At 41.0% G+C, this 26,702-nt stretch overlaps 1 protein-coding gene across 1 annotated transcript in view; it reads left to right on the forward strand.

The window, feature by feature from the left end:
• The window catches only part of XKR4 (XK related 4), a 271,741-nt gene extending 247,360 nt beyond the window's left edge, over positions 1–24,381 (forward strand). Inside the window, exon 3 of the mRNA XM_008170790.3 lies at positions 21,380–24,381. Within this exon, the coding sequence (XP_008169012.1) occupies positions 21,380–22,326 (947 nt within the window). The 3' untranslated portion in view covers positions 22,327–24,381. The remainder of the gene's footprint in view (positions 1–21,379) is intronic.
• The last annotated feature ends 2,321 nt before the right edge of the window (positions 24,382–26,702 follow it).

The raw sequence follows: 26,702 nt of genomic DNA on the forward strand, positions 1-26,702 counted from the left end.
CCGTGATTGGCTGGTTGTTGTATACTGGGTACCACATACAGTACAGCACCAGTATCGGTGCCTGTTCATACAGTATAGCACCAGTACATACAGTACAGTATACAAATGTCCAACAGTCAAAACCCCATCATGGCTCCACCAGCAAGAAGAAAGAAATACGAAGCCAGTTTCAAACTTAAAGTTGTAAACTTTGCCATGGAACATAATAACTGCGCTGCTGCAAGACAATATGGAGTAACAGAAAAGATGGTTCGGGACTGGAAAGCAAATGAAAAAGCATTAAAGAGTATGCCAAGGAGTAAGTGTGCGTTAAGAAGAGGCACCCCACATTGGCCAGAACTCGAAAAACATGTAGCAGACATGGTGAATGAGCATCGCCAAAACGGTTATGTAGTGACACGAAATAAAATACGTTTGTTTGCACTTCAGTGGGCCAAATCTAACCCAGATCACAGCAACAGATTTAAGGCTACTGTATCCTGGTGTACTAGATTCATGGAAAGGCATAATATGGTACTGAGGCAAAAGACGAAAATTGCCCAAAAATTACCTGCAGATCTTGATAGCAAAGTAAATAGTTTCCATTGATACGTAATACAACAGCGCACTAAACATGGCTATGCATTAAGTAGTATTGGAAATATGGATGAAACTCCAATGAATTTTGATATGGTTGGAAATAAAACTGTCCATCAAAAAGGTGAAAAAACAATTTTAATTAAAACAACAGGACATGAGAAGTCCAGTTTTACAGTGGTACTAGGATGCACAGCTGATGGCGCCAAACTGAGACCAATGATTATTTTTAAAAGAAAAACAATGCCGAAACTCAAGTTCCCTGTTGGTTGTTTTGTACATGTGAATGAAAAAGGCTGGATGGATGAAGAAGGGGTAAAGCTATGGCTTGATAATGTATGGAGCAGGCGACCAGGTGGACTTATTCAAAAATGTAGTCTACTGGTGTGGGATATGTTCAGGGCTCATTTAACTCCCAGCACCAAGCAAAGGCTTGCAAGACTAAACACAGATGCGGCAGTTATTCCTGCAGGATTGACATCGTTGGTACAGCCACTGGATGTGTGCCTAAACAAGCCATTTAAAGATCGCATTCGAGAACAGTGGAATGAATGGATGGTTAGCGGCGAAAAGTCGTTCACAAAAGGAGGAAACATGCGTGCTTCACAGTTGGATGTTTTGTGCAAGTTTGTCATAAAAGCCTGGATTGATATTGATGCAGAAACAGTAATCAAGTCTTTCAAGAAGTGTGGCATATCAAATTCATTAGATGGTATGGAGGGCGACTACTTGTGGCAAGATGAAGAGGAAGCCGAAGCTGAGACCACACCATCTGATACGGAATTCGATCCATACGATGACTGCCTTACAAATGTATCACAAGATGTCATTGATGTACTTATGATATCAGATGACAAACAGGAGGATTTTGAAGGCTTTTAAAGGGAAACTGTCACGCCAGCAAAACCTGTAAAAATACCGTAGCTTGCAGTTATGATGGGCGTTGCTAACTCGCCAGGGACTTCCCCGGCACTTGCTCTCTCTCTATTGTTTGTTATCTTCCTCCTATCACCATCAGTTCCAGTTTGGTTGACAGCTTAGAAAACAAACAGCATGGCAGCTCCCATGCGTTTATTGTCTTATCCTTCCTTTCAGCTTTAGAGTGAATTAGGAAAAGTTTAATCCACTTGCACTGTTTTATGTTTACATGTTTGATGACAAACAGCCTTATGTTTATAAGTGACAGTTTTCCTGCTAAGTACCTGCATGTCATAAGCATTTGAATTAAAATTACCATATTGAAATCAAATCTGATGTTTTTTTAATTTTTATTTGGTGTGCGTTGGAAGAGGGGTAGTCTTATACGGCGAGTATATCCCAAACTCTATATTTTAACTGGAAAAGTTGGGGGTCATCTTATACGCCCAGTCGTCTTATACGCCGGAAAATACGGTACCCTGTTGCTCTCCCTCTCTCCACACCCCTGGAACAACCAGTACTCCTGCTGCCTCAGGACAAGGTTTTAAAGAGGGCATGCTCTCTAAATCTAAGGCGGTTACAATACCTACCCTGCTGCTTATCGCACAGGATCTGCTAAAGGGCATATTTTAATTTTTATTCCTCTTGGAAAACTTTAACCACATTATTCACAGTACACAGAAAATTGTCCTTGAATTTGTCAGGTTGGTGTCTTCGTCTTGTTATACCCCACATCTGTTTATGTTGGTGTTATAGAAGAACACCCACCCTTAGAGCACCCACTGGCATCAGGGTATAACATCAACATTATCCTCAGCTCCGGCACCTCCTGCAGGCCATCTGCCTCTCGCTGGGTCATCCGTGGCTGGCCCTCTGACCACATCACATAAAAGTTCAGGTCCCTTATGGGGGAACAGAAAGGTCCAATGAAAGACCAAAAATAAATTTGCAAACTAATAACTTCTCCTCTGCCTTTTGACTATTAAAGTCTTTTGCTTCCCTTCCCCATAGCCTCTGGCAGTTTATCTCTGGGGTCTCCCTATAAGTCCTATCTTCCCCCAGAGGAACCTAACCTGCTCCCCATGAGTTTTTCCTACTCATTGTAGACCCTAAGTCAGGGGCTCCTCCCTCAGGAGCCTGCTCCACTGCCTGTGGGTCTTTCTGCTCCCTCCCCAGGGGCCAGCCTCAAACTGTAGGCATCAGCTCTGTCATGTACAGGAAGATTCCAGCTCTCGTCCCAGAGCTTATTGACAGGAGCTTTCCATTATCTTCCTTCTCCAGGGATCCTGATAGCTGCTTAGGACTCTTAGTGTCACCTATGAGCCCTCATCCAGTGGGTCCTCCAACCTGCAAACCCACGAAGCTTCTCTAGAAGGAGCTCCCTCTCTCTCCCCCTTCCTGCTATACAACTTTTTCTTTATACTGCTCTAGCAGCCTCTTTCTAGCTCCATTACTAATTAGCTAAATGGCACCCCTTGGAGCACCTGATTGCTCCCATGTGTAGCCTACAGTACCATCAAGGGCCAGTTAGGCTCAAATTCTCCTGAAGGGTGATGGCATTTGGATGGAGCCCTTAGGAAACATCACCAATCAAAGCAGAAATAATTGAAAATGGACTTTGTAATAACAATATTGAATAAAAGAAAAAATATTCTCTTTCGGACATACATTTTCTTAAATAAAACAGGGAACACTTTCTTGAAAATCTCTAAGACTTTTTCTGCATTTTTAGCATGCTGCTAAAGCCTATAGATAAAAAGGTCTGCATTTAAAAGCAACTTCATGGTTTTTATCTATATATAATTTTAAATGTATGTGTTTAATATCACAGACTTCCACAGCTGCACAGCAATCCAGCTAAGCATTCTGGCTCTGCAGAAAGTTAACATTTCACTGAATAGGACCTTAGTCCCTGAGTATTCCCACTGAAGTCAAGGGGGCCACTGGTAGAGAAAGATGCTACTTAACATAAGTTAGGGTTTGAGACTATAGCCCTACATTATTTTCTGTTTTATTCACTTCAAGGACTAGTTAATAAAGTTGTACATTTTTCCATTGGACCCAGTAAATATTGTGATCTGATAAAAAATATAATCAGTCTGTGTATAGGATTTGATATGCCAGCATCTGTTGATTAGTTTTAGTATCTTTTTTCTCCTTCTAAAACTCATTATGGTGTACTTGTGGTGTTATAATGCGCTGTAGACATTTATAGACTTCTAGCTATGTTTAAGGGGTAGATGTAGAGCATTCTCTAGTCTGGAGAATCAGGAATTAGCTCCTTTAGAGGAAGGAAAGTCTTGTAGTTCAGGCAGTAGACTGAAACTTAGGTGAGAAATGGATACAGTTCACAGACAGCCCATAAAGTCACTGTATGAATTTGGGTATATCAATTAATCTATCTGCAACTTAGTTCCCTATTTGTAATAAGGGCATAGTGATATTTCAGTGCCTCACAGGAGCGTTCTGAGGTTAAACCCATACATACTTGAGAGACAGTGAGGTAGTATGTACTATAGCAAAGTGAGCAAACAGAAGTAGGTAGAAAAGTCCAACAGAGCCTGAATCTCTTGACCTTCATGTCGAATAAAAGACCAATAATTTTTCCTCAAGAAAGAGGATTATGAGATTCAGATATAGTTTAGGCCTGTAGAAAATTGTACCTTGAGAATTGTTTTAGGAATTCCTATACCTGTGCCCAGGTCATTATTATGGTGGATTATATTTTTAAATAAAAATTAAAATTAATTAATTTTAATAAAACAGCATGATACAATATACTAAATTATTTTTGCTATAAATGTGGATATTGTCCCTACATATTCATGTAATAATTTGTCTTCAAACACACATGACTGCTGCATGAGGAAGTTAATCATGTCTTTGTCAGGAAAGCCCTTTTATCTGTGAATAAGCCCGTATTACTACCATTACTATAATGATCTACCATTTTTTCTTCCTACCAGAAGAAAAAAAAATGTTTTATGTTTTAAATGTTCATCCAAACAAGTGGTGATATTCTACCCTGACATAAAGCCTGCACTTATACACAGTAGTCCTCTGAAATCAGTCAGCTTTCACAGGGTGTCAGTTAGGGTGGATTATGGTCCAAGAGGTTTAATCCTTCAAAATTGTTTACCTCCATATGTGACTAAGTAGTGCTTGCAGCATTGCAGCTTTGTAGTGGCACCTCTAGATATAGATCTTGGATGTGCTTATAAGAATACAAATTTAAAAATAAATATAGTTGACAATCCACTGATCAGAAGCCTATACTTACTACAGCCAAATTGATATGATTCAGTGTAGGATTTGACAATTCACCTTGAAAATTCCTGAAGAGTGCACACTTCTTCTTGGACTTCATGAGGCTATGGTACTGCTACAGAATCCAACAGAGGTCTCTGTTCTGATTAGAACAGGCTGCCTTTGGGAGCACAGGCTAGGGCAGGAGCTGTGATATTCTTTGAAAATGCGTAGCACACTTATCTGCTGCTGGCCAATAGAAGGGAGGTGATCCTCATGTCTTGAGCCACGGCTGGTCATTATGCAGTAGTTGCACACTGTCAGCACCAGGCCAAAATTGTGGCTTCTCCTTGCTTAGGCATGCAGTGGGTGGAAGATGTAGTTGCCCCCTTTCTCACCTTTTTTTTTTTTTTTTTTTTTTGGCCACAATCTAGCCCTTATGGTGAAAGAGTAGATGATCGAAAGGAGGCAGCAACATGTGAAGGTGATTTTTTCATAAACACCCATGTCTCTCAAGGAGTAGTTGTTTTCCCTCCTGGCATACTTGATGATGCTTTTACCTCAGCTTGATTTTTTTTAATCTTGCTGATCAAACTGAAGCTGCAGTACAGCAGAAGAGCAATGACCTTTTCAAGTTCACATATGCTGGTTAAATTTCACCTAGGCAATTCCAGCAGATAGTAAATGACCACATCACTCTGACAATATCTCTGGCAGGGAAATATTGTGCAAGCATTATTGTGCAATTAACCATTCCACGTAGTTTACAACAGATATAGGCACAACATATTTTCAGATACTTAACATTAAGAGCTAAATCCTACCCAGTGTGAAGTGGTTCCCAAAAGGAGAAGAGGGCATATGGACATGGATACGTCTTCAGCAAGGGTATATGCTGCATCTGTTCAGTGCATCAGCAAGATACATTCCAAAATCCATTTACTGTCTCAACTTGAAGAATATTGCCCTGACTGGGAGGATTCCTGTAACAAGATGCAGCAGACAGAGAATCTGTTCCCCTGACTGTACAAATCACAGCAGGATTTGGCTTTAAACAATTAATAATTGAGGAGTTATCATTTAATATGGTGCAAAGTATGGATAGAAATTCGTCTGTTACATCAGGACACACCGGATAGAAGTTAGGCACAGAAACAAAGTCTCAGATCTATATTTGCAGATAGTCATGAGATTTATGGTAAAAATTTCAAAAGCACCCAAGTCCCATTTACAAAAATGAATTAGGCACTTAGGAGACTAAGGGTATGCCTACTGCAATCAGAGGAGTGACTGCAGCACATGTAGACATACTTGGGCTAACTTTGATCTACCTAGCTCGAACAACAATAGCTGTGAAGCTTCAAGGTTAACCACTTGAGAACACGTCCGGGTCTTGGGCAGGATTGTAGAGTCCATGCTGCTGCCCGTATTGCCATGGCTTCAAGCTAGACAGATCAAAGCTAGCTCAGGTATGTCTACACATGCTGCAGGCACACTTCTATCATAGTATCAGATGCCTCCTGAGTCTCATAGGAAGTCAGTTGAACTTCGATTCCTAAGGGCTAGATTCACAAGGGGGACGTAAAGCACTACAAAGATCAGCACATGACCAGCCACTGAAATGTAGGCATCTCGGGGACTTTAATGGTGGAAACTTAGACTCCTAGGGGCTTGAGATATCTACAAGGTTAGATGGCAGCTGAACAGGTGTTTTGTGAATGCCCATGGCACCAAAATGTTGGACTTAGGCAGGTAGACACAGAAGTCCCCTTGTGACCCCACCCCTAGGTGCCCAAGTTACTTTTGCAAATGGGACTGAGGCTCTTAAGTCACTTAGCTGCTTTTTAAAATTTTACCCTTTGTCAAGATCTTGCCTCTAAAAAAGGTTTTACACTTAACATTACAGCTTAAATCCTCCAATAACCAGTGGCTATTTTGTGCCTAACTACTGGAGCAGAGCAGCCCTTGTGCCAGTGTAGTGGCCATAGGAGGAGCTACCCACATACACCACCAGCACAGGGAGCATGGCTGGGGGAAAGTAGGCGTGGCTGACATCACTACCCTTTTTGAACCCAAGCTGCCTAATCAACCATTAGGTATGTGGCACAACTTAGAACACCCATCAAACTGCTGTGATTTATTGCAGGAGACCAGAATGACACACGCCCCTTTCTCTTCTCTGGCTGTAGTCAAGGTTCAGGGCCTATGTTTTCTATGAAATATAGTGGTTATTGTTTACCACTCATATATAGATAGGTATGCATGGTGCTTTGATAAGTTTCTTCCAGAGAAACATCAAATATAATTCCAATGAATAAAAATAAATAAATGTTTGTTACAGCTGATGGAGACAGCAGTTTGGTTTTTTGTATAGAAGGTGTCAGTACCATGTGCTTGGCAGCCTAGGGTTTGGGAATCACATTTTTTCCCAGCTCTGTTTGCAGGCATGGCTCATTAAGCCATTTATTACATAAATTGGTTACTTCAAGCCACACACCAGATGGTGGTTCTAAGTCTGAAACACAGGGTAGGGTGACAGTCTGAAAGTAAATTATCTTCGGTTGTCACTCAAAACTGACTGCCTGCCTTGATTCCCCAGAGGTTTAAAAAAAAAAAAAAAAACTCATCTCTCATGGTGTAACTGCCAGTCAAACTTACTAACAGACCACCAACAGGGGAACTGCCAAGCCTGAAATATTCTCCTCTTGCTGCAGTTTATACACTCTGCAGAGAAACGTTTGTATGATGCTCCTGCGTATATTTTGGCAGTTTAAGCACTTACAGTGTATACTGCTATTCTGAGGTCCCTATTACTCTGAAATAAAAATTCAGTTCAGGGTGACACCTACCGTACATTTATTTTTGTGGGGTAAGGGAAATCTGTGGTATTTGACTTATGAAAAATAAATTAGCAATTTAGTGGTCATGATGGTTTCTGTTCTAATGCAATATATATAAATAATAAACGTATTTGGCCAACAATAGGATCCAATAATTTTAACTGACTTGGAAAACGTGTCCAAGCCAACAGTCCCTACTCAGGAAATGCTACTTTTAAACTGCTATTTAAACAGTGTAGCTATTACAGCAGGGTTTCTCAAACAGGGGTCGCCGCTTGTGCAGGGAAAGCCCCTGGCAGGCCCAGCCGGTTTATTTATCTGCCCAGTCTGCAGGTCCAGCCGATTGCGGCTTCCAGTGGCCGCGGATCGCTGCTCCGGGCCCATGGGAGCTGCTGGAAGCGGTGGTGAGTACATCCCTCGGCCCGCGCCACTTCCAGCAGCTCCCATTGATGACCAGCACCCTGAAGATGACCGCCACTTGCTGCGTCCTCTCTGACTCCACAGTAGATTTCCCTGGGCCATTTCTCTGGGGCCTCAGCACTCTTTTCCCTGGCCTCAGCCTGCAGATCCCTGCAGCCCGCCCGGTAATTTTGTGCTTGTGGCAAAACAGCCATCCAGCAGTGCTGTGGTATGCTAAAGTCTAAGTCATGAACATTTTGGCCTAGTTACTCTGACCTATTTTCCAAGCTTGACCACTTTCTGTAAAGTGAGCTGGACTCAGGTGGCAGTAACTCCCAAATATAAAAGCCATTTGTCTTTTTAATAAGCTGATCTACCAGCACATAGCCCTGCAAAGATCCAAATGCACAGAGAGGATTTACTTCTACAGTGCAGACACAAACTGTATTCCAGTCTGAACTCACTGACTGTAGCGCTTGATTATGCTGGTGGAAAGAAAACTGATGCAGAGCAATCTGCTTTGCACTAAAATTGTTAGGCAGTTTTACCAAAGATTCTGCTTTTAAATCCAATTATTCAAGATGGCAAAATCATACTGAACTCTAATACCCAAATGGAAAAAGGTGTACACAGTGATTAGAACAATGGACTCCCATTTAGAAAGCCTGGGTTCTACTCCTGAGTTCGATATAGACTTGCTCTGTGATGTCAGGCAAATCACGTATCCTCTCTGTGTCAATTTTCCCATCAGTACAATAGGTCTAATACTCACCTACCTCAAAGAGCTACTGTGAGACTAACTAACTCAATGACTGCAGAGCACTTTCAGATCCTTGAATGAAAGGTCTAGAATTGCAAATTATTATTAAAAAAAAAAAAAAAAAAAAAAAAAAAAAAAAACCACCAAATCACACTACATCCAAGCAGCATGTTTATGGAAGTTGGACACATTCTGTGAGCAGTATAATGTTGCCAACCAGGATGGAGTTAAAGGAACATAATGTAGATGTAAGGGGAAACATTGTCGTCCTAGGCTACATCTACACTACCAGCTAGGAATGTGAGTCCCCCACCTGTGTACATATCCTCATGCTAGCGCTCATTCAGCTAGCACAGGTATAAATAGCAGTGTAGCTGCATCAGCACGGGTAGCAGCAGCGGAGGCATGGCTTAGCTATGCCAAGTACAAACCCACCTGAAACTGGCAGCTACTGTAGTATTAAGGTAGATGGAATATATGGGCCAAAGGTGTGAACATAACCCAGTCACTGCCCAACATTAAACAGTGTTAAACAAGGCCTGGGGTTTGGCATGCAGAGACCTCAGCCTACTTAGTAACCATGGCAAACACCATTAAAATCCTTGCAACCTTTTATTAACAATACAGAAAAGAAGGAAAAAGAGCTAAAGCATTTGAACTGTAAAGTATTAAGTAAGGCTTTCATTTTAACAACATTCCTTTTTCCTTTTCCCTTTAGCTGGAGAGTGTTTTTTAGAAAGAAAAAAAAACATCCCTTGTTTGAGAGTCTTTTAGATGGTAACAAAGACGGTAACTCTCCTTTGGGGGGAAAAAGTTAGTTGAGATTGGCTGAAGCTGTCGTTTTGTCTCCTAGGAAAGGGGATTAAACAACAAGACAAATTCACACAAAACGGAAAAAAATAGAAAAGTAAATGCATCAAATGCAGGTTCTATCTCTGGTGTTGACATTCATTTGCAACCTCACTGCTGCAAGAATACAGGCATGGCACACAGTCTTATCAGACATATCTAGATATGATAAATTCATACCAGCATCAGGCTGTTCAAGGCATTGCCTTTAGCCTTTTTCTGGTCACAGGCTTAGAGGAGTGTTACAAAATATAGTCTTGGCCAGCTAAACCAGACTCTAATTAGACAAAAGGAAAAAGGAGCAGGATAGGAAAGAGAAGAGATGGGGAAGGAAAAGGACACACAAGGGCAGGGAGGCAGGCAGTTGTGATGAAGTCTGGCATCCCAGGTGGTGTTTGGATTCAGCCAGAGCAAGCGGTGTCATCTGGTATGGGGAGATGGTCAGCCCCCGCTGCCCCTGCAAGGAGCAACTCTCCCTTCCTCCTCAACTGCTGCTGTTCTAGGCGTCCCTTCCCCCCCATATGTTTCCTTTGCTACCCTTCCCACCACTGCAATCCCCTAGTCCACTAAGGGGTCCACTCACCCTCGCCTGGCCTAATTATGCACTCAACAGTAAGATGAGTGTAAGTTCATAAGATGTCATAACCTATAACAACAAATGTTGATGGGAAAGGGTATGAAAGGGAGACAGAAAGATTGAATTAGTCCAAACAAAAAGTCCAACTGATATAATTAAAGGACTGCCCTGGGTGGGAGGGCCAAAGCCTGAGCCCCACCACTCTGGGCCGGAGGGGCCAGGGTGGAACAAAGCTGAGGCTCCAGGGCTTCACCCCCAGGCAGGGGGCCTGCAACCTGACTCCTGCTGCCCAGAGCTGAAGCCCTCGGGCTTTGGCTTTGGCCCTGGCTAGTGGGGCTCGGGCTTCAGCAAGTCTAAGCCAGCCCTGACAACCCCATTCAAAGGGGGCCGTGACCCACTTTGGGGTCCTGACCCACAGTTGGTCTAGAAGGATGCGAATATAACAGACATCTGTAACCTGTGTATAGGTCTGTATAGAATTTCTATATGCTTGGGTATTCATAACTTTGCTGATAATTTTAATAAAACTTGTAAAATACCACGTTACTAAATTCACTTTAAATAAAATAAAAGGTTACAAATGGGAGCCTAACAAATCAGGCACATCAGTAGGTGGCATCTAAATGCATACATGGTTAGAACCCTCTGTTAAGGAGGGGAATTCTGTGATTTGTATGTGCTAAACTCAGAGTGCAATATGAACATACCCATCAGTTGGCAAAAATTGGAACGCAAGTCACTTAATAGAACAAAAAAAAAAAAAAAACCCACCACACCGAGCTCCTTGAGCCACAACTGAGATTGTGCAAGAGAATTTTGGAAGCCAGGGAATGATCAGATCAGGTTGGAAACAGGAGCTAAGGGAGAGGCCAGTGACTAAATACTGGGAGAGAAACCATGATACTAGCTGCATAAAATTCACTCTTAACCTATGTGCTCTCCTGCAAGCAACACAATACACTTCTTAGTAAAGGGATGGTGGAAAGATTAACCTTATACTGCCACTCTAATTTTCCACATGGTTTCAGTTGTTTCATTAACACTTAGCTTGTGACTAGTTGGAGTTATTATTAGGGTGGGGAGATATTTGTTAAAATACATTGTGACATGTTTCTATTGGGGCTGTCAATTAAAAAAAAATTGCAAGATTAAAAAAATTAATCGCAGTTTTAATCACACTGTTAAACAATATTAGAATACCATTTAAATATTTGGGGGCATTTTCTATATTTGAAAATATAGGGTCACAGCTGGGGGCTCTGGGTTGCAGCCCTGCTTGGGGCTTCAGCTGCTTTCGGGGCACAGGGCTCCAGGCCCCACGCTACCCAGAGACTGGTGGCCTGGGGCTGCCCCCCTACTGCCAATGCCTCGTGCCCCACCCACAGGTATGCAATTAACATGTTAATTTTGCTTTCAGTTAATCACAGGCATTAATTGACAACCCTAGTTGTCTATAGGTGGAAGTACCTGGGGCAGGGGGATGCTAGTTCCCCTTCTTTCCACTGTCCCCTTTCTGCATGAGCCTGAAGTTGTGCCGTCTTGTGACTGCAGTAGATGCTGAGCAGCAGTTTCACTTGCTAAATCAGCCCCCTTGTGTCCTACTTGTAATTTGCCTCTGCCTGCCCTTCCCTGCCTCTGGGGCCAGGGGACAACAGCCCCCTGTTTTCCCAAGCTCACCCTTTTCCGTGCCCCTGGAGCCATGCTGCTTCACAATCCTGTTTGCTGCCTCAAGGAACAAAAGAATAGAAAAATGGCTTGGAAAAGGAATTAAGGAGAGGTGCTTGGTAATTGAGCAAGCCGGGGGCAGTTGGGGACTCCTATGATTGGTACAGCAGGGAGCCAACCTCCACATCATTGTAGTCCACCTTAGCCCCTCCTACAAGCGGGGCGGGGTCGGTAAGGTCCCAACAAGGGAATTGCTGGAGGGACCTAGATAAATAGGGGGTAGCTGTGCCACCATGCCATTCCACCCCCCCCCCCCACAAAAAAAATGGGCTGGAATTGGTAAGGTCCTGGCAAGGGAATTACTGGAGGGACCTGGATGAAAAGGGGGGAGCTGGTGGAAGCCACCCCGCTCCCAAAAAAATTGGCTGGAATTGGAGGGTCCTGGCAGTGAATCTGCTGGAGGGATACAAGTTTTGCACCTACACTGCACATTTTATCTGCCAGTTTAGTCCCAGACATCTATCTAATAAAGTTGCAGCCTGATAAAACCTGTATCTAATGTCTTCTGTCATTCTTTCGGCATAGCCAGACAATCAATAGCATGAAAAAGGTATTTGAAGTTCTTTGAAGAGATACAGCAGAAACCGACATGAGAACTGTGATGCTGCAGAAACTTAGAAGCAAATAGCATTATGTACTATACAAAAACCACCACTATAAACCGCTCTAGTTTTTCCTCCATTAAGCAGAATTATACAAATGCTATACTGACTTCCTTTTCAGAATAATAATTGTCTTTGGTTCCTAAAGACCACACAAGTTTTAGCATGAATTCAGAGCCCCTTGTGCGCATGTTATTGCGGCGTGTGCGCACAAACCAGTGAATACCTCAACACTTGCATTTGTAATGTTGGAGAGGCAAGTTTAAAGGCTGATTTTTGAAAGTTCCCTCCATATGTTCCTTTTGATACACAGTGATGGCATTATAATCTATTTACAGCGGACACACTTTTTCAGAGCAGTTTAATACAGTATCTCAGAGGACCTGTCACTGTCCTAGAAAGACTTATGCATTCCAACTACAATGACTCAAGGTGGCTGGAAAAAGTGATGTTGTTCAGAGGGTCTTGCTTAGGTCAGCTATCCTGGTACCTCTAAACCCAGTAAGGATTTATATTTTCATCCATTGTGTTCACTGGAAAATGCTGATTGATTCTGGGACTGTTCTGGAGGCAGTACCTCTCAAAATTTTGAAATCAGGAAAAAGAGTAGACACAGGTGCACAGATGAATCTTCAGAGCACAAGATTATGCAGTTCAAGTGTCTCATTATCCAGGACAGTAGAAGTTGAGAAGAATAACGAATTGTCAGGTTGTTGGACTGGCTGAATTGTGATAAAAGACTAACAGCTAAAAAATGTAGTTTGACTAAGCAATGACTAAAGGGCGCGATAACTGTCTACGAATACTTGGCGGATGTTTACATCTAGAAGAAAGAAGGAAAATTTAGTATTTTAAGTCAGTATGACTAGGACTGATGTGATGAAGGTTTAAAGGGGAAATTTAGGCTACCAAGAAAGTTTTTCAGACAGATATATTAACCCATCAAACAATTTTCTAAAGGAAGGGACAGAAGGCCCACCAGCTGACACACAACAAGACAGGACAAAATACTAGAAAGGGAGATGAACTTGATGGCCAAGTGGGACTTTCCCCATCTTTAGACTCCATGATGATCACAGAACTGAAGTAGGACTTCTGTGATTGGCACTCAGCTCCCCACACTTCATGTCATACAGAGTGGAGGACTGATCTGAGACGGCACTTCTACAACATGGAACAAAGAACAGAATTACGAGAGCTGAGAGATCTGAGTGGGAAGCAAAGTAAGGGATAAAGGGGTCAGGTAGAAGAAGGAGCACTGACTATATGAGAAGAAAGCGTGAAATGGGGACAGTGACCTAAGAGGGGAAGCACAAAGGAGAGAGAGGAGGAGAGAGTAACTGGATATGGTGTGGACAAAGCAGAGGTGACCGGGGAAGAGGGGAAGGGTGAGAGATTGAAGGATTTAAAGACTGAGATTGGAAAGAAAGTGAAGAGGAGGGTGAGAGAAGACAGACAATAGAGAGGAGGAGAGAAATAAGAGGAATGGAGAGAGGACATACCCTTAGTATGAAAGAGGGAGAGATATGTCTACACTGCAATCGGAAGTATGATTGTAGTACATCTAGGTATACCCAAACTAGCTTTATTCTAGCTAGCACAAATACCACTAGCAGTGAAGCTGCAGCAGCATGGACTTCAGTACAGGTCAGCTGTTCCTGTTAGTACACCCCACGTTCAGACCTGTCCTGCCACAGCTTCACTGCTATTGGTAGTCATGCTAGCTAGATCAAAGCTAGCTTGGGTATGTCTTCATGATTGGCAATCATGTCTCCAATCCAACTGCAGTGCAGATGTACCTTCAGTGTCCACAAGCTTAACTGTGACTCTGCGCCTTGAATCTCACTTGGAACCTGCCCCTGGACCTATTTACAGGCCTCAGAATCCCTCATGAAGCAAAAAAATTGTCTCACAAGGGACTTGTAAAGTATGACTAATAGGAAGAACTGCACCACGGTCACAGAAGTTTAGGCAGGGAAGTCCAGGGGCCATTGGAAGTCAGAGATGGGATAGAGATCAGAACTACAATGAACTAATAAATAAAAACATCTAGATCTAGTTAACACCTGATTATCTTATAAAAGACAAGGATCAAAAGTACTTTCTTTCTAAAAACAAAATTACCTGGTTTGACTTTGTGGTGAAGATCCAGAATAAAAACAATATTTTAAAAATATTACCTTCTTCAAAGCTTCACCCTGCAGCATATGAGCACTGCAGAGATCAACACCCAGTGGAACTTTATAGAACCCAGGCAGAAGTGAAATGCAATACTAATTTTTTTTAAATAAAATGAGGATGAGGAATATTGTAAACACCAATGTACTTCCTGCTTCTCTTTCTGCCATAACATGTTACCAGTTGAGTTGCAAAAATAGAATCTATTTTTTAAAGTACTGGTATGCTACATGAAAGAATAAGTGTAGAATTATATTATGCAAACACCTTAGAAACCCTTGGGGCATTACCAGCATGCATAAGTGAAGAGAGTGTAGTAGTATTCAGTTATAACTTTGGTGAAGATTCAGAGGTTAATATTCTTCCTTAGCCTTTAAAATAGCAATAAAACTAGTGAGACAAGGTGAAGTCTTAATAAAATGTGTAAACATAATAATGAAAACACAAAGACAGGTAAAAGTTGTATAAGAATGTAATAGGGAACACTAACTTTTCTATAGAATTTGTAAACCTAACTATGAAATCTAGGATCTATGGAAATATGTGGCAGTCTAGTGGAGAGAGAACTGGATTGGGAATCAGGAGACATAGCTCTACTCCTGACTCTGCCATTGGCCTGCTAGATGACCTTGGGCAGGTAACTTCACTTATCTGTGCCTCAGTTTCCCATCTGTAAAATAGAGATTGATATTTACCGCCTTCATAAGTGTTTTGAGATCTACTGATGAAAAGCTGTGTAAGACCTAGATATTATTATAGGAGGGAATAACATTGACTATTAAATTTTATATGTTTTATAGTGGTAAAGCCAGCAAAAGCATTATCTACACTAGGGCTCCCACCAGTGGGAATTTTTAGTATAATTCCCAGGTGTTGTCAAGTCTGAAGATTCAAATTGTGCTGCATTTTGTCCTTGTTCACACTGGCAGCTAGTCTGTGTTCAGCACAGATTCTCCTCCACATCTAGTCTTCATCTTGGAAGTCCTACGCCACTATTATTTATAAGTAGGTGGGATATGTTATCTGACTTAGTCATTTCTCACATCTCCACTCAAACCCCCACATACCTCCTACGCATGGAATGCCTTCTCTGACCTAGTTCACCAAGACTCACTTCTACCACCCACACAAAGTGAGTCAGACAAATCTTTTAGTAAAAAAATGACATTTTTCTTAATAATTCAACCATTCTACATGTATGTCTTTGCTGAGTAAGTATGTCACCTTATTGTATCTCCCTCCTCCATTCCACTGTTGTCCCTTCATTGCATTGTGCGTAACATTAGATTGCAAGCTTTTCAGGGCTGGGGTCTTGCCCAGGGTATATATACTGTGAGGAGCCTAGCACAATTCTGGACATTGCAAAATAAGAGTTCTTTATGGCCCAGTCCCACTCCTACCAAAGTCACTGTTATTAACTCCAAGGGCAGTATTATTAGGCCCTTACTTACATGTCAAGACGTGAGCTCAGGATTCCGCTTTTCATCTCTAACTGCTGATGGCATCTGTAGCTCCTTTAGGAAGCAGATCTACTGGAAATTTTTGAAACAGGAAAAGTATGAGTTCCATGCATGTGCATGGGCCTATCCTCTCACACCGTCACCAGAGCGGGAATGGCAGATAGAAGCTAGAGGGCTGCTCCCACTGGATTACCGCTATTGGATAAAAGATAAATACAACCAACCTTGCAGATGACAGGAAGAAAATCTAGCCCTAATTGTTTATGCAGTATAGTTTGCACAAACTTAGACTGTTCTGTAGCTAGCAGGAGGACTTGTTTATTCTGAAATACAAATAAATACCCCCTGGGCTGCTGGAGTTAGTGAAATAACTTAAGATCATAGAACCAGAGGGACCACAAGGGTCAAATCAGCTGCTGCTGATTGGTGCATTTTTCATTGGCACTTTAGAACATCCACTGCACTATTATTTTGGTATCTATTTTTCAGTCTGTGGGTTAGAAATGTCTCATTTCTTCTTTTGAAATCTTGATTCAGTGATCTCTAGTCATGCCCCCAATACTTAGCAAATGCATCAACATGTTCCAATTAATGAATTACCTATTCATTTCTAAAATAATTGGAATTTGTCACAGGGTGCCTCTTCAGCTACCCAGTGAGCAGCACTGCCTAGCCCGTTGTCATGGATTCCTAACCACAAATACACAGTCTGTTACTTTTCCACCAAATATACCTTTAATACCTGTTTCCACACACAGCAGGATGTGCCACAGGTACAAATGTACAGTTCCCCCTCCCCCCAGCCTTTCACACAGCTTCTCTCCTCTATTCAGCTTACCCTCTGAACTTCTCTTTTTGCTTCCTCTTCCTCTCAATTAAATATACTCCCATTACTAAGCCAATTATCTCATTAGTCCAGCAATTACCACCCAGGTGTCAGTAATCCCCCCACAGCAACTGGTTAATTAACTTCACTCAAGCTTGTAGTCTTCACACTGTTGCAGCCACTTCAGTGACCAGGATGCTACAGATAGTGCACAGAATTCTTTCTTCATTAGCAGCCATTTGTATCAAATTACTCTTTCTTATATGATTCTTCTCATTGTTAATTATTTTGGTAATTGCTTAGTGATCTTGGCCATATATAATACAGAAAAATAAAGACAGTCCCCATCATAAAACGTTTACAGTCTCATCTTACATCTGTATCCCTATCCGGCACCTTTAATAGCACAAGAATGAGACATAGTAAATACTTGAATCTTCAGTTCTTTTGTATTGCACATGCTCTTACTCTATTTTTCCTTCAGCTACTCAGTATCTCTACATTTGTTTCAAAATAGCTATCCATATGTCCCTATTACTGAGGTTTTAAATAACAAAGAACTACCTAGCTTTAGGATCTGTGGCTTAATAGCAGAGAATGTGACCTTGAATTTAGTATTTTATTTGAAAAATTCTGTGTGAGAATTAATGAATGATCTTGCATATGCTAAAGTAAAACTGAAGGTATATATGCATGATATTTGGGGATTGTGTGGTCCTCAAAAAAAGGATTTGCAGAGAAAACATAAAAAAACTCTCCCATATGTTATACTTTCCTATGCCAATAGTAAAATTAAGGAACACTTTTTCAATACTACTGTATTTATTAAAATTGGAGGAAATTCTCAGTGATAATAATTACTCTCTTATTACTCCTCCTCTCCAAACTTTTCATTTTATAAAGGTGACATTCTTTAACTATATTTTGGCAGATGCATTAAAATCATTCCCATAAGAACATGAGAACTTATGCTTTCAATTGCTAATGCTGCCTATAGAAATGATTACTGAGAGAAAGTCCAGCATGACAAGCAAATGTACATATCAGAAAGGGAAACATCATTAATTTATACTGTTTTCTCTCAGCCCTCCTCACTGAGTCTCATTGTTTGCTCTCTTCATGAAGGAGGATTCCACCAATAATATTACTATTTTGGTATCCTGGTATCAGAACAGGGGAAGAAGTGGCAATACTCTACTCAAAAACTGTGCCCCCAATCCCAGGGCAGTTCTGTCCTTCTTAAAAATATATTGACATTGAGAGAGATAACACCGTGACAATTTTTATATGATCGTTAGGCATCTAAGTTAGCAGCCCTTTTCGATCAGTGAGAGCACTAAGAGAGGCATGATATTTCAGTCTCTCCACCAACTCAGTGAGATAGCATAATAACCTCAGATAATAACCTCAGCTATCATAATAACTAGAAACTTTTTAAAAATAAAAGCTTTAATTCCACAGAAACCAATGAGGGCACCAGAGAAGTGGCAATACATTATACCTCTTAGTATTCAGTGTTTTCAGAACTGGGTGTTGTAGAGCTGTTCCTTTAACTCAACTGGCAGAGCAGTCATCTTAGAATACTCTTGTCCCATCTTGAACTTGTCCCTCAAAGTAATCTGATAGGTTACAGCGGTTCTCAAACGGTGGATTGGGATCCCAAGGTGGGTCCCTACCCCGTTTTAATGGGGTCACCAGAGGTGGCATTAGACCTGCTGGGATCCGGGGCTGAAGCCTGAGCCCCAGTGCCTGGGGCCAAAGCTGAAGCCCAAGTCCCACAACCCAGGACCAAAGCTGAAGCCCAAGAGCTTCAGCTCTGGGTGGTGCGGCTGAGGTTACAGGCCTCCCATCTGGGGCTGAAGCCCTTGGGCTTTGGCTTTCCCCTACCCCCCACACCCAGGGCAGCGGGGCTTGAATAGGCTCAGGTTTCTGTCCCCCCTCATGGGGTTGTGTAGCAATTTTGTTGTCTGAAGGAGATTGTGATGCAATGAAGTTTGAGAACCCCTGTTACCACATATGTCTTTCCAATAACAGATGTGAGAGATGGCTTCTGTTTATGTTGTGCATTCACAGTAGCTCACAACATAATTAACACCCTGCCAGTGACAGAGAAGGTTGCTTGCAAGAACCAATGTAATGTTCTCTTCTGAAAATGAATCCTTTTAAATCAAAGGGCAAAATCTAAAGGTGATAAGAACCCATTTGTGTTTGTTCTTTGTGAATCCCATCAGTTGCAATAACTGGGCTTTGCATTACACCACCACTTCCAAGACACAACTGGAAATGATTTTAGATGAAGTAAAATAAAGGGCTAAATTTTGCCCCTCTTCCTCAAGAGGAGGAATACATCATTCCATGAATAACCACTAGTGAAATCAACGAGCTATCCCTGGAGTAATATGCTATTCAGGCTAAAATTAGAGTTAATTGGAAATGTTTTTCATGCCATTAATAATTTGGAAGAAAAAAAATACAGTTTTGTCAAAACTGTTCTTCAAATTCCTGAAAATTTTGGCCAAAACCAAACTTTTTCATGAAAATATGTCTGATTAAACGCCGTTTTTCTCTGAAGAAAGTTGTGATGAAAAAAATTTAACCAGCTCTACCAAAAGGGATTATGATTGGGTGAAATTCTGAAATCTGAAAATTTCCTTTCATCCCAAATTGGAATACAAAGGTGAAATCACAAAATGTCCCATGAAACAAAAGTTTCCATTTGGAAATATCAAACCACTCTTATCAAAACTTTGATAAGGCTGAAGTACTTCATTTTATTCCACTTCGATAAGGCTGTTTCATTTTGTTTCATATTGACTAGTTTGAAGCGCTTTGTTTTGATTTGATCAATTTAATTTTTATATTATCATACTATTAAAGTCTACTCAAAATGTTTCAATAATTTTGCATTGGAAATTTCTATGAAATTGATGCTTTCCTGAGAAATGTATTGAATTCAACAAGTCAGCATTTTCTAATAGAAAACCGTTTCAGTGGAAAAATGTTTGACCATATATAGTAAATTAGATTGTTAGACAAAAAATTAGTACAAACTAACTGAACCAACCATAGCGCATAATTTGACAATGGGCACCTGGCATTAGCCACTGTCAGAAGACAGGATACTGGGCTAGATGGACCTTTGGTCTGACCCAGTATGGATGTTCTTGTGTTATGTTATGACAGTGATATTGTCACAGGATCCTCTACTCACCGCTGGGATGCCTCCACCTGGCTGCTCTGGGATTAGTTCCTTCCAGGTCTGACACCACCTTCCATCACTTGTTTACAAGCCCCTCAGTCTGTCTCTCCATGGTCTGACTGTTCCCTCTTCATGGCTTGGCCATACAACTATCTCACTATGTGTTTTCCCTTTCCGGGGGTATCAAATTCACACAGGACAAACCATCTCAGATAGATTCAAAATCCACTGCCCTGACCATGCCACTTTCCAAGTAGCTGGTAGGGGAACCTGGGCCTGCCCTCTATTTTGGGTTCCAGCTCGGGGACCATCTAATCAGCAGTCAAAGTCTGCACCATCTTAACCCTTGCTGCCATTTCCCTGAGCCATTTCCTGCACCCTCTCCCCCTATGTTTCCTTCCTTCCCTCTCTAATATCCAAAGGATGGCTGCAGGATCCTTCACTGCAGCCCTTTTCTGCTGCCAGCTTCCTGGCTTTATACTATTCCTGCCTGTTCCTTCCCAGCTGGGCTCCGTCATCATTCAGAGGTTACTTAGGACATCTAATTCCCCTCAGTGGTGTCATATCCAGTTAATTTGCCTCTTCTCAGACTCATTAAACTTTTCTAGGCTAGTGTGGGGTGAACACCCCATCACAGATATTTTAGGAAGCTCTAAGCATAGTCTCAAATTCTAATCAATTGGATTATTTATTTATCATATAGCACCATAAGTAATTAAATTAGAAGGAAGTATTAATTTTATACTGAGCTGTTATGTAGTTTTCTTAGAAACAATGAAAACTTGTGTTCTTTAAAATAATAATAATAGTAACTTACATTGTTAACTCATACTGTTGATAAAGAGATCTATTGCAAATCACTGAATTTTGTGAATTAGCAAGTTACCAGACATTATGGAAAGGCACAAATAATGTGTCACAGGATATTTTTTGTTCAGGGTGTCAACTCTAGTTTAATTGCACTCATTATAACGTGATAGTACACAAACAACTATAATGCAGTCCACTTTGTAAAAACTCAAAAGTCCACTAAAATCTCAGTAATATGAGATCCGTCCTAACTGATTGTTGAGCAATTGGGAGACAGTATGAATTCCTTGTGTTAATTATGAAGGGTGTGGTTTAGCACAATGTGGATTATGGAGGTTCTGCTGTATTTTCACTGGCTCCAACCAAGTTCTAATGCACTAATTAACCCTTTACTGCATCTCCTATTTTTTCTAGGTCTTACAGCTGCAGCATCTCTTGTGTCCCTGGCTTGGGCTTTGGCTTCCTACCAGAAAGCCCTCCGTGACTCCCGCGATGACAAGAAACCCATCAGTTATATGGCTGTTATAATCCAGTTTTGCTGGCATTTCTTCACAATTGCAGCCAGGGTCATTACTTTTGCTCTCTTTGCCTCAGTTTTCCAGCTGTACTTTGGGATCTTCATAGTTCTCCACTGGTGTATCATGACCTTCTGGATCGTCCATTGTGAAACAGAGTTCTGCATCACTAAATGGGAAGAGATAGTGTTTGATATGGTTGTTGGGATTATCTATATCTTTAGCTGGTTCAATGTCAAGGAAGGAAGGACACGTTGTAGGCTCTTCATTTACTATTTTGTGATCCTTTTGGAAAACACTGCCTTGAGTGCTCTCTGGTATCTGTACAAGGCCCCACTGATCTCTGATGCTTTCGCCATACCAGCACTGTGTGTGGTGTTCAGCAGCTTTTTAACAGGCATTGTTTTTATGCTGATGTACTATGCCTTCTTTCATCCCAATGGACCAAGATTCGGGCAGTCGCCAAGCTGTGCTTGTGAGGACCCTGTCGCTGCCTTCACTATGCCCCCAGAAGTGGCAACAAACACTCTAAGGTCTATCTCTAACAATCGGAGTGTCACAAGTGATCGGGATCAGAAATTGGCAGAGAGGGATGGGTGCGTGCCTGTCTTCCAAGTAAGGCCCACTGCACCTTCAACACCTTCATCCCGGCCACCAAGGATTGAAGAGTCAGTCATTAAAATTGATCTGTTCAGGAACAGATACCCGGCCTGGGAGAGACACGTGTTGGACAGAAGCCTGAGGAAGGCTATCTTAGCTTTTGAATGTTCCCCCGCTCCTCCACGGCTACAGTATAAAGACGATGCCCTTATTCAGGAGCGCTTGGAATATGAAACTACTTTATAAAAAATATTAAAGACTTGAAGAAGCTACAAAGTTACAGTCCAAATTAAGGGTTGACAGTAGGGCTGTGGCAATAACTAAACTGCATACTACAATAGAGCAGCAAGTGGTAGTTTTCATAGTCTGGCTATCATCATGATTATCATTTGATCCTCCGTATGCAGTCTATCTGCAGTTCACTTATAAAGCAGCATCACCTGAGAGCCTCAAAAAATCTATTACATCAACTGGGAAATAGACCCAGCTCATGACTCCTTGCTGCTATGAAACTCTGCTACACAATACTTACGATCAACAGGAAGATTCTGATGAGAGCTTTCAACTTTAACCAGTAGTGCATTTTACTTTAGAAATGAATGATTGATATTTGCTTATTTAATGACAAAAAAAAATGTCAAAATAGCTTAGCTGTACCAGGCAATGTTGCTGTTATAAAAACTCTGGTTTCTGCAAAAATGAAAGGAGTATAATCCTTAAGTCTCCAGCAGATACGCCATTCAGTTTAGAATAGATTTGCAAAATAGTTCTGAATCAAAAAAGTACATGTGTCATGTTTGCAAGCCTATCAAAGGAGAGTAAACTAGAGTCTGATTAATCAGGTAATAAGCATTAGTACCAACAGAACTGCTAGTTGCTATAGAATTCAAGATTCATTTTAATTAAAATTTCAGTTACTTTTGACAGAAATCCTATGCAGCTCACCTCTGGCTTTCAGCAGGAACAAGGAGCTCTAGCCTTTAGTGATGTAAATTAAATGATAATCATGATTCAGTGTTCAATTTGCAAAAACTTGAACAAGGAAAAGCAAGAACACGGAAAGTGTAGGTTTCATACTCTGAACTTTTGAGGACCATGTTCAGGTTCTGAGAGGAAAGCATCAGGATATGAACACATTGTAACTTAAATCTGTTTCAGGACTCAGAATGCATGGCTCTGTGTGTGAATGTATGCAGGTGTGATAAGAGACGCAACATGCCATATCCTTCTAGTGCCAAACACTGTATAACTACAAGATTGATATTGTTGCCTGAGGGACAGAAAATGAATGGCATGAGGCCTACAAGAGCAGGAAGCAGGAAAGAACAATCAAGTTCTCCACATGTACAGACAGCTCTGTTTTTTTCCCCCACCCCAGGTGAAAGTGATGTCTTTTAGAGGCTTTCAGCCACCTGTTAGTAAGTATATACAGTCAAGTACAATTAAACCAAGCTATGTGGAAAACCCTCTTGAAACTATTCAAGACTTGGTTCCATATCTATCTAAAAATGATGTTGACTCACTTGTAAAATGAGTGTTTTTGCTGCAAGCTTCTGGGTTTTCAATACTATACCTCCCTAGGGTATGATCAAGTCAATGGTATCCTTCTTTATGTTAAAAGTATCCCCTGATGGTGCTTTCAGTTGCATTAAAGGTGCAAGTCAAAATTTGATAGTATTTTTTTTAAAGCTGGTGCAGAGTGAATAACTCATGGATTATTTCAATATTTTTGTAAAGTAAAAATATGGTATATAACGGTGTTACTTTTTATAAACCGCAAATCTTTTAATACATCTCATTCTCTTTAATAAGATAGAATTTAAGAACTGGTCCACAAATTATATCAACTGGCCTCCACAGGTTGATGTAAACATGTTTTTCACACGTTATGGATTTATTTTGCAGTGTAATGCCATATGAAAGCCTACATGGGTACTTTTAGAATATTCCATAAAAAGTGAATCCTGTTTCACGTATAGGTGGGTTGTGAAGACGCCAAAGGGTTTCCATGAGAAACGACTCGCTATAACTATGTCTATCCATTTTAGGAAAGTGGAGCACAACTGGAGGTTTGCTGTTTTAAGCAGCATTGTCAGGGTGGAGAAGAGCTGTGATTTTGATATTTTAACCACTGTCAGGTATATTAAGTGCAGTCACTGCTGTATATGTTCCTGGATAAGTTCAGTCTTTCCTGTTATAATATTTGTAATATGAAATAACAGAAGTTACATAGCATATGGTTTCTTTGTATACATTCAATTAGCTATTGCAATACTTAAATCATTTTTTTTATTGCTGAAATGTTCAAAATCTGTTGTTCTTTGGTAGGGGCAAAATCCTCAAAACAAAATATCTCTGGAAGTGCAGGAATCTGCAAGAGAGAAAAATAGTAAAATTTTACTGTCACTAGAAAAATCCCCTAGGTTTGAAGATTTGCATAGGTGTTTGCAAATGAAGCAGTAGCTAGTTGCATGCATGGTCATTTTTAAATGAAATGATCATTTGATAGTCAGAACATGAAATCTTATCAGAAGTGATTGCCCCCTTCCACAGGAGTTCACCTGATTATTCAGTAGACATTAGTCTGAATTTGTCAGAAAATACACGCTGCTACAACCAATTAAAAAGTTTTGGGGAATCAAGTCCTTTGTCTAATCAAATTCAATAGAGCTTTAATTCCATAAGCACACACCAGATCAGCACATAAAAGAAGTGGTCAGTCTACATACCAAGCAGCCCCAAGTTTTTCTTACCTGAAACATCAGGAACTAGATTCACAGTGGCTAAGTCCAGCATTTAGGCCCCACTGGCATTCACAAAACCATTTAGTCTTGCAGGTGCTAAAATCCCTAAGTACCTACATTTCAGCCATTAAAGTCCCTGAGGCCCCTCACATTCTTCTGCTGGGCATGCAAACGTTCACCTCAGTTCTGACACCACTGAGCAGCTTGGCATCATAAGCCTGGTGGGATTCATAAACTAGGCATTCCCCTGCCTATCTCCCCAGCAGGGCTCAACTGGTAGGCATGTTCAGAGTATGCCTAGCCTCATAAAAAAGATGACTTGTGGAGGAGGTGGTTCCCCCTACTTTTACCAGTAGTCAGCACACTCACCTCGGGTGTTTGAGATCCAGGCTCAAATCCCTCCTCTGCCTGCTGTAGATCAAGGATTTGAACATAGGTCTCCACCCTTCCAGATGAGAGCCCTACCCACTGGACTATAGGGTATTCTGGGGTGAGTCTGTCAATTTGTTCTGTTGGAGCTGTTCCACCACCTTCCCCTCCTCCTGGGTTGTTCCTGAGAAAGGACTAATCTGGTTTAAGTGCCTAACTCAAGCAGAGGGCTCACAGTTGTAAATCCCAAGTGGAGATAGGCGCCTTCCTCCTGCCCAGAGTTAGGCGCCTAAATCTCTTTGAAGCCCCACCGCTCTCCTTAGCATTTCCTTCTGGCTAGCTTAGGTAGCTCCCCGCTCTGCTTGCTGGCTTCTATTAATCTCTTCTTTAGGCGCCTAACTCTCCCCATTCATTGAATAAGTGCCTACGGTGGGGTTGTGCATTCCACTAGTTGGCAGGCTGCCTAAAAGTTAGGTGTTGCAATGTTGAGCATTTTAACTCCTAAATCCCCCTGTGAATCTAGCTCCAGGTCTTTTGAAAACAATACTAGAAATTGATTTCTACTGGAATAATTAAAAACCTGCACATGTGAAAACAGTGTGCAGTGCTTTTCCAAATCCTAAGTCTAAGTTTTGGTGAGGCTTACAGAATCACTTTGTTTAAAGGAACTTTGTCAAAGTCCAAATTTTGCATCACAAGATTTTTGCTTTTTTTTTTTTTTACTTTCTAGAGTTCAATTTCTCTATCCTCCCACCATTTTTTTCTATTTATAAAAAAATCCAATTTTTAAATACCTGCAATTTTTAAATGATTTATTGCAAGTCCTAACTCATAGAAAATTGCTATATGCATGCTGTCATAGAGAGTAGTATGCACAGCCTCTCTCTAGAAATAAATCCAGTTGTGTTCATGGAGAAAGAAGTGTTTTAATAGTAAGTCAAATTTTGATCCCCAAAAACTTAATTTGTAACATTCGTCAATATCATTGACTTGGAAAGTGATCAGAAAACACATTGAAATCTGGCTTTGCAATGAACTACATAGACTGACTGTTTTGCCATGAACAGTCAAGCTAAATAGTGGTAAGAACATTTTTTTTGAGAGTTCTCTCTGTTAAACACAGCTCAGTCCAGAAACCTCCGTACTGCCTTATGAATAGTTAATAATGGACATGCACTATTCTTTTACCACGAATTATAGTTTTAGGATTAACCAAGGAAGTTCAAGTAGGATGGCAATAGGAAAAATGAAATGTTAAAACTTAAGCTTTTGCTTTTGAAGTAATCAAAAATCAGTTCTTTAACATTCCATTCCAGAATAACAGGAAAATGACATAACACAAATAAATGAAAGCTCAAAATTATGCTCTGGTGGAGGAAAAGTATTGTATTGTCTCTTTGTGTGTGAGAAATTAATTTCACATGAGCCTTGTCTATTGAGCTGTGCAAATTTACCAGTAGATCTAAATGAAATGGAGCTGTTTAAACACTGTCCTGAAACATGGGCATT

The sequence above is a fragment of the Chrysemys picta genome, chromosome 2, assembly GCF_011386835.1.
Source record: "Chrysemys picta bellii isolate R12L10 chromosome 2, ASM1138683v2, whole genome shotgun sequence".
Taxonomy (NCBI): Eukaryota; Metazoa; Chordata; order Testudines; family Emydidae; genus Chrysemys; species Chrysemys picta.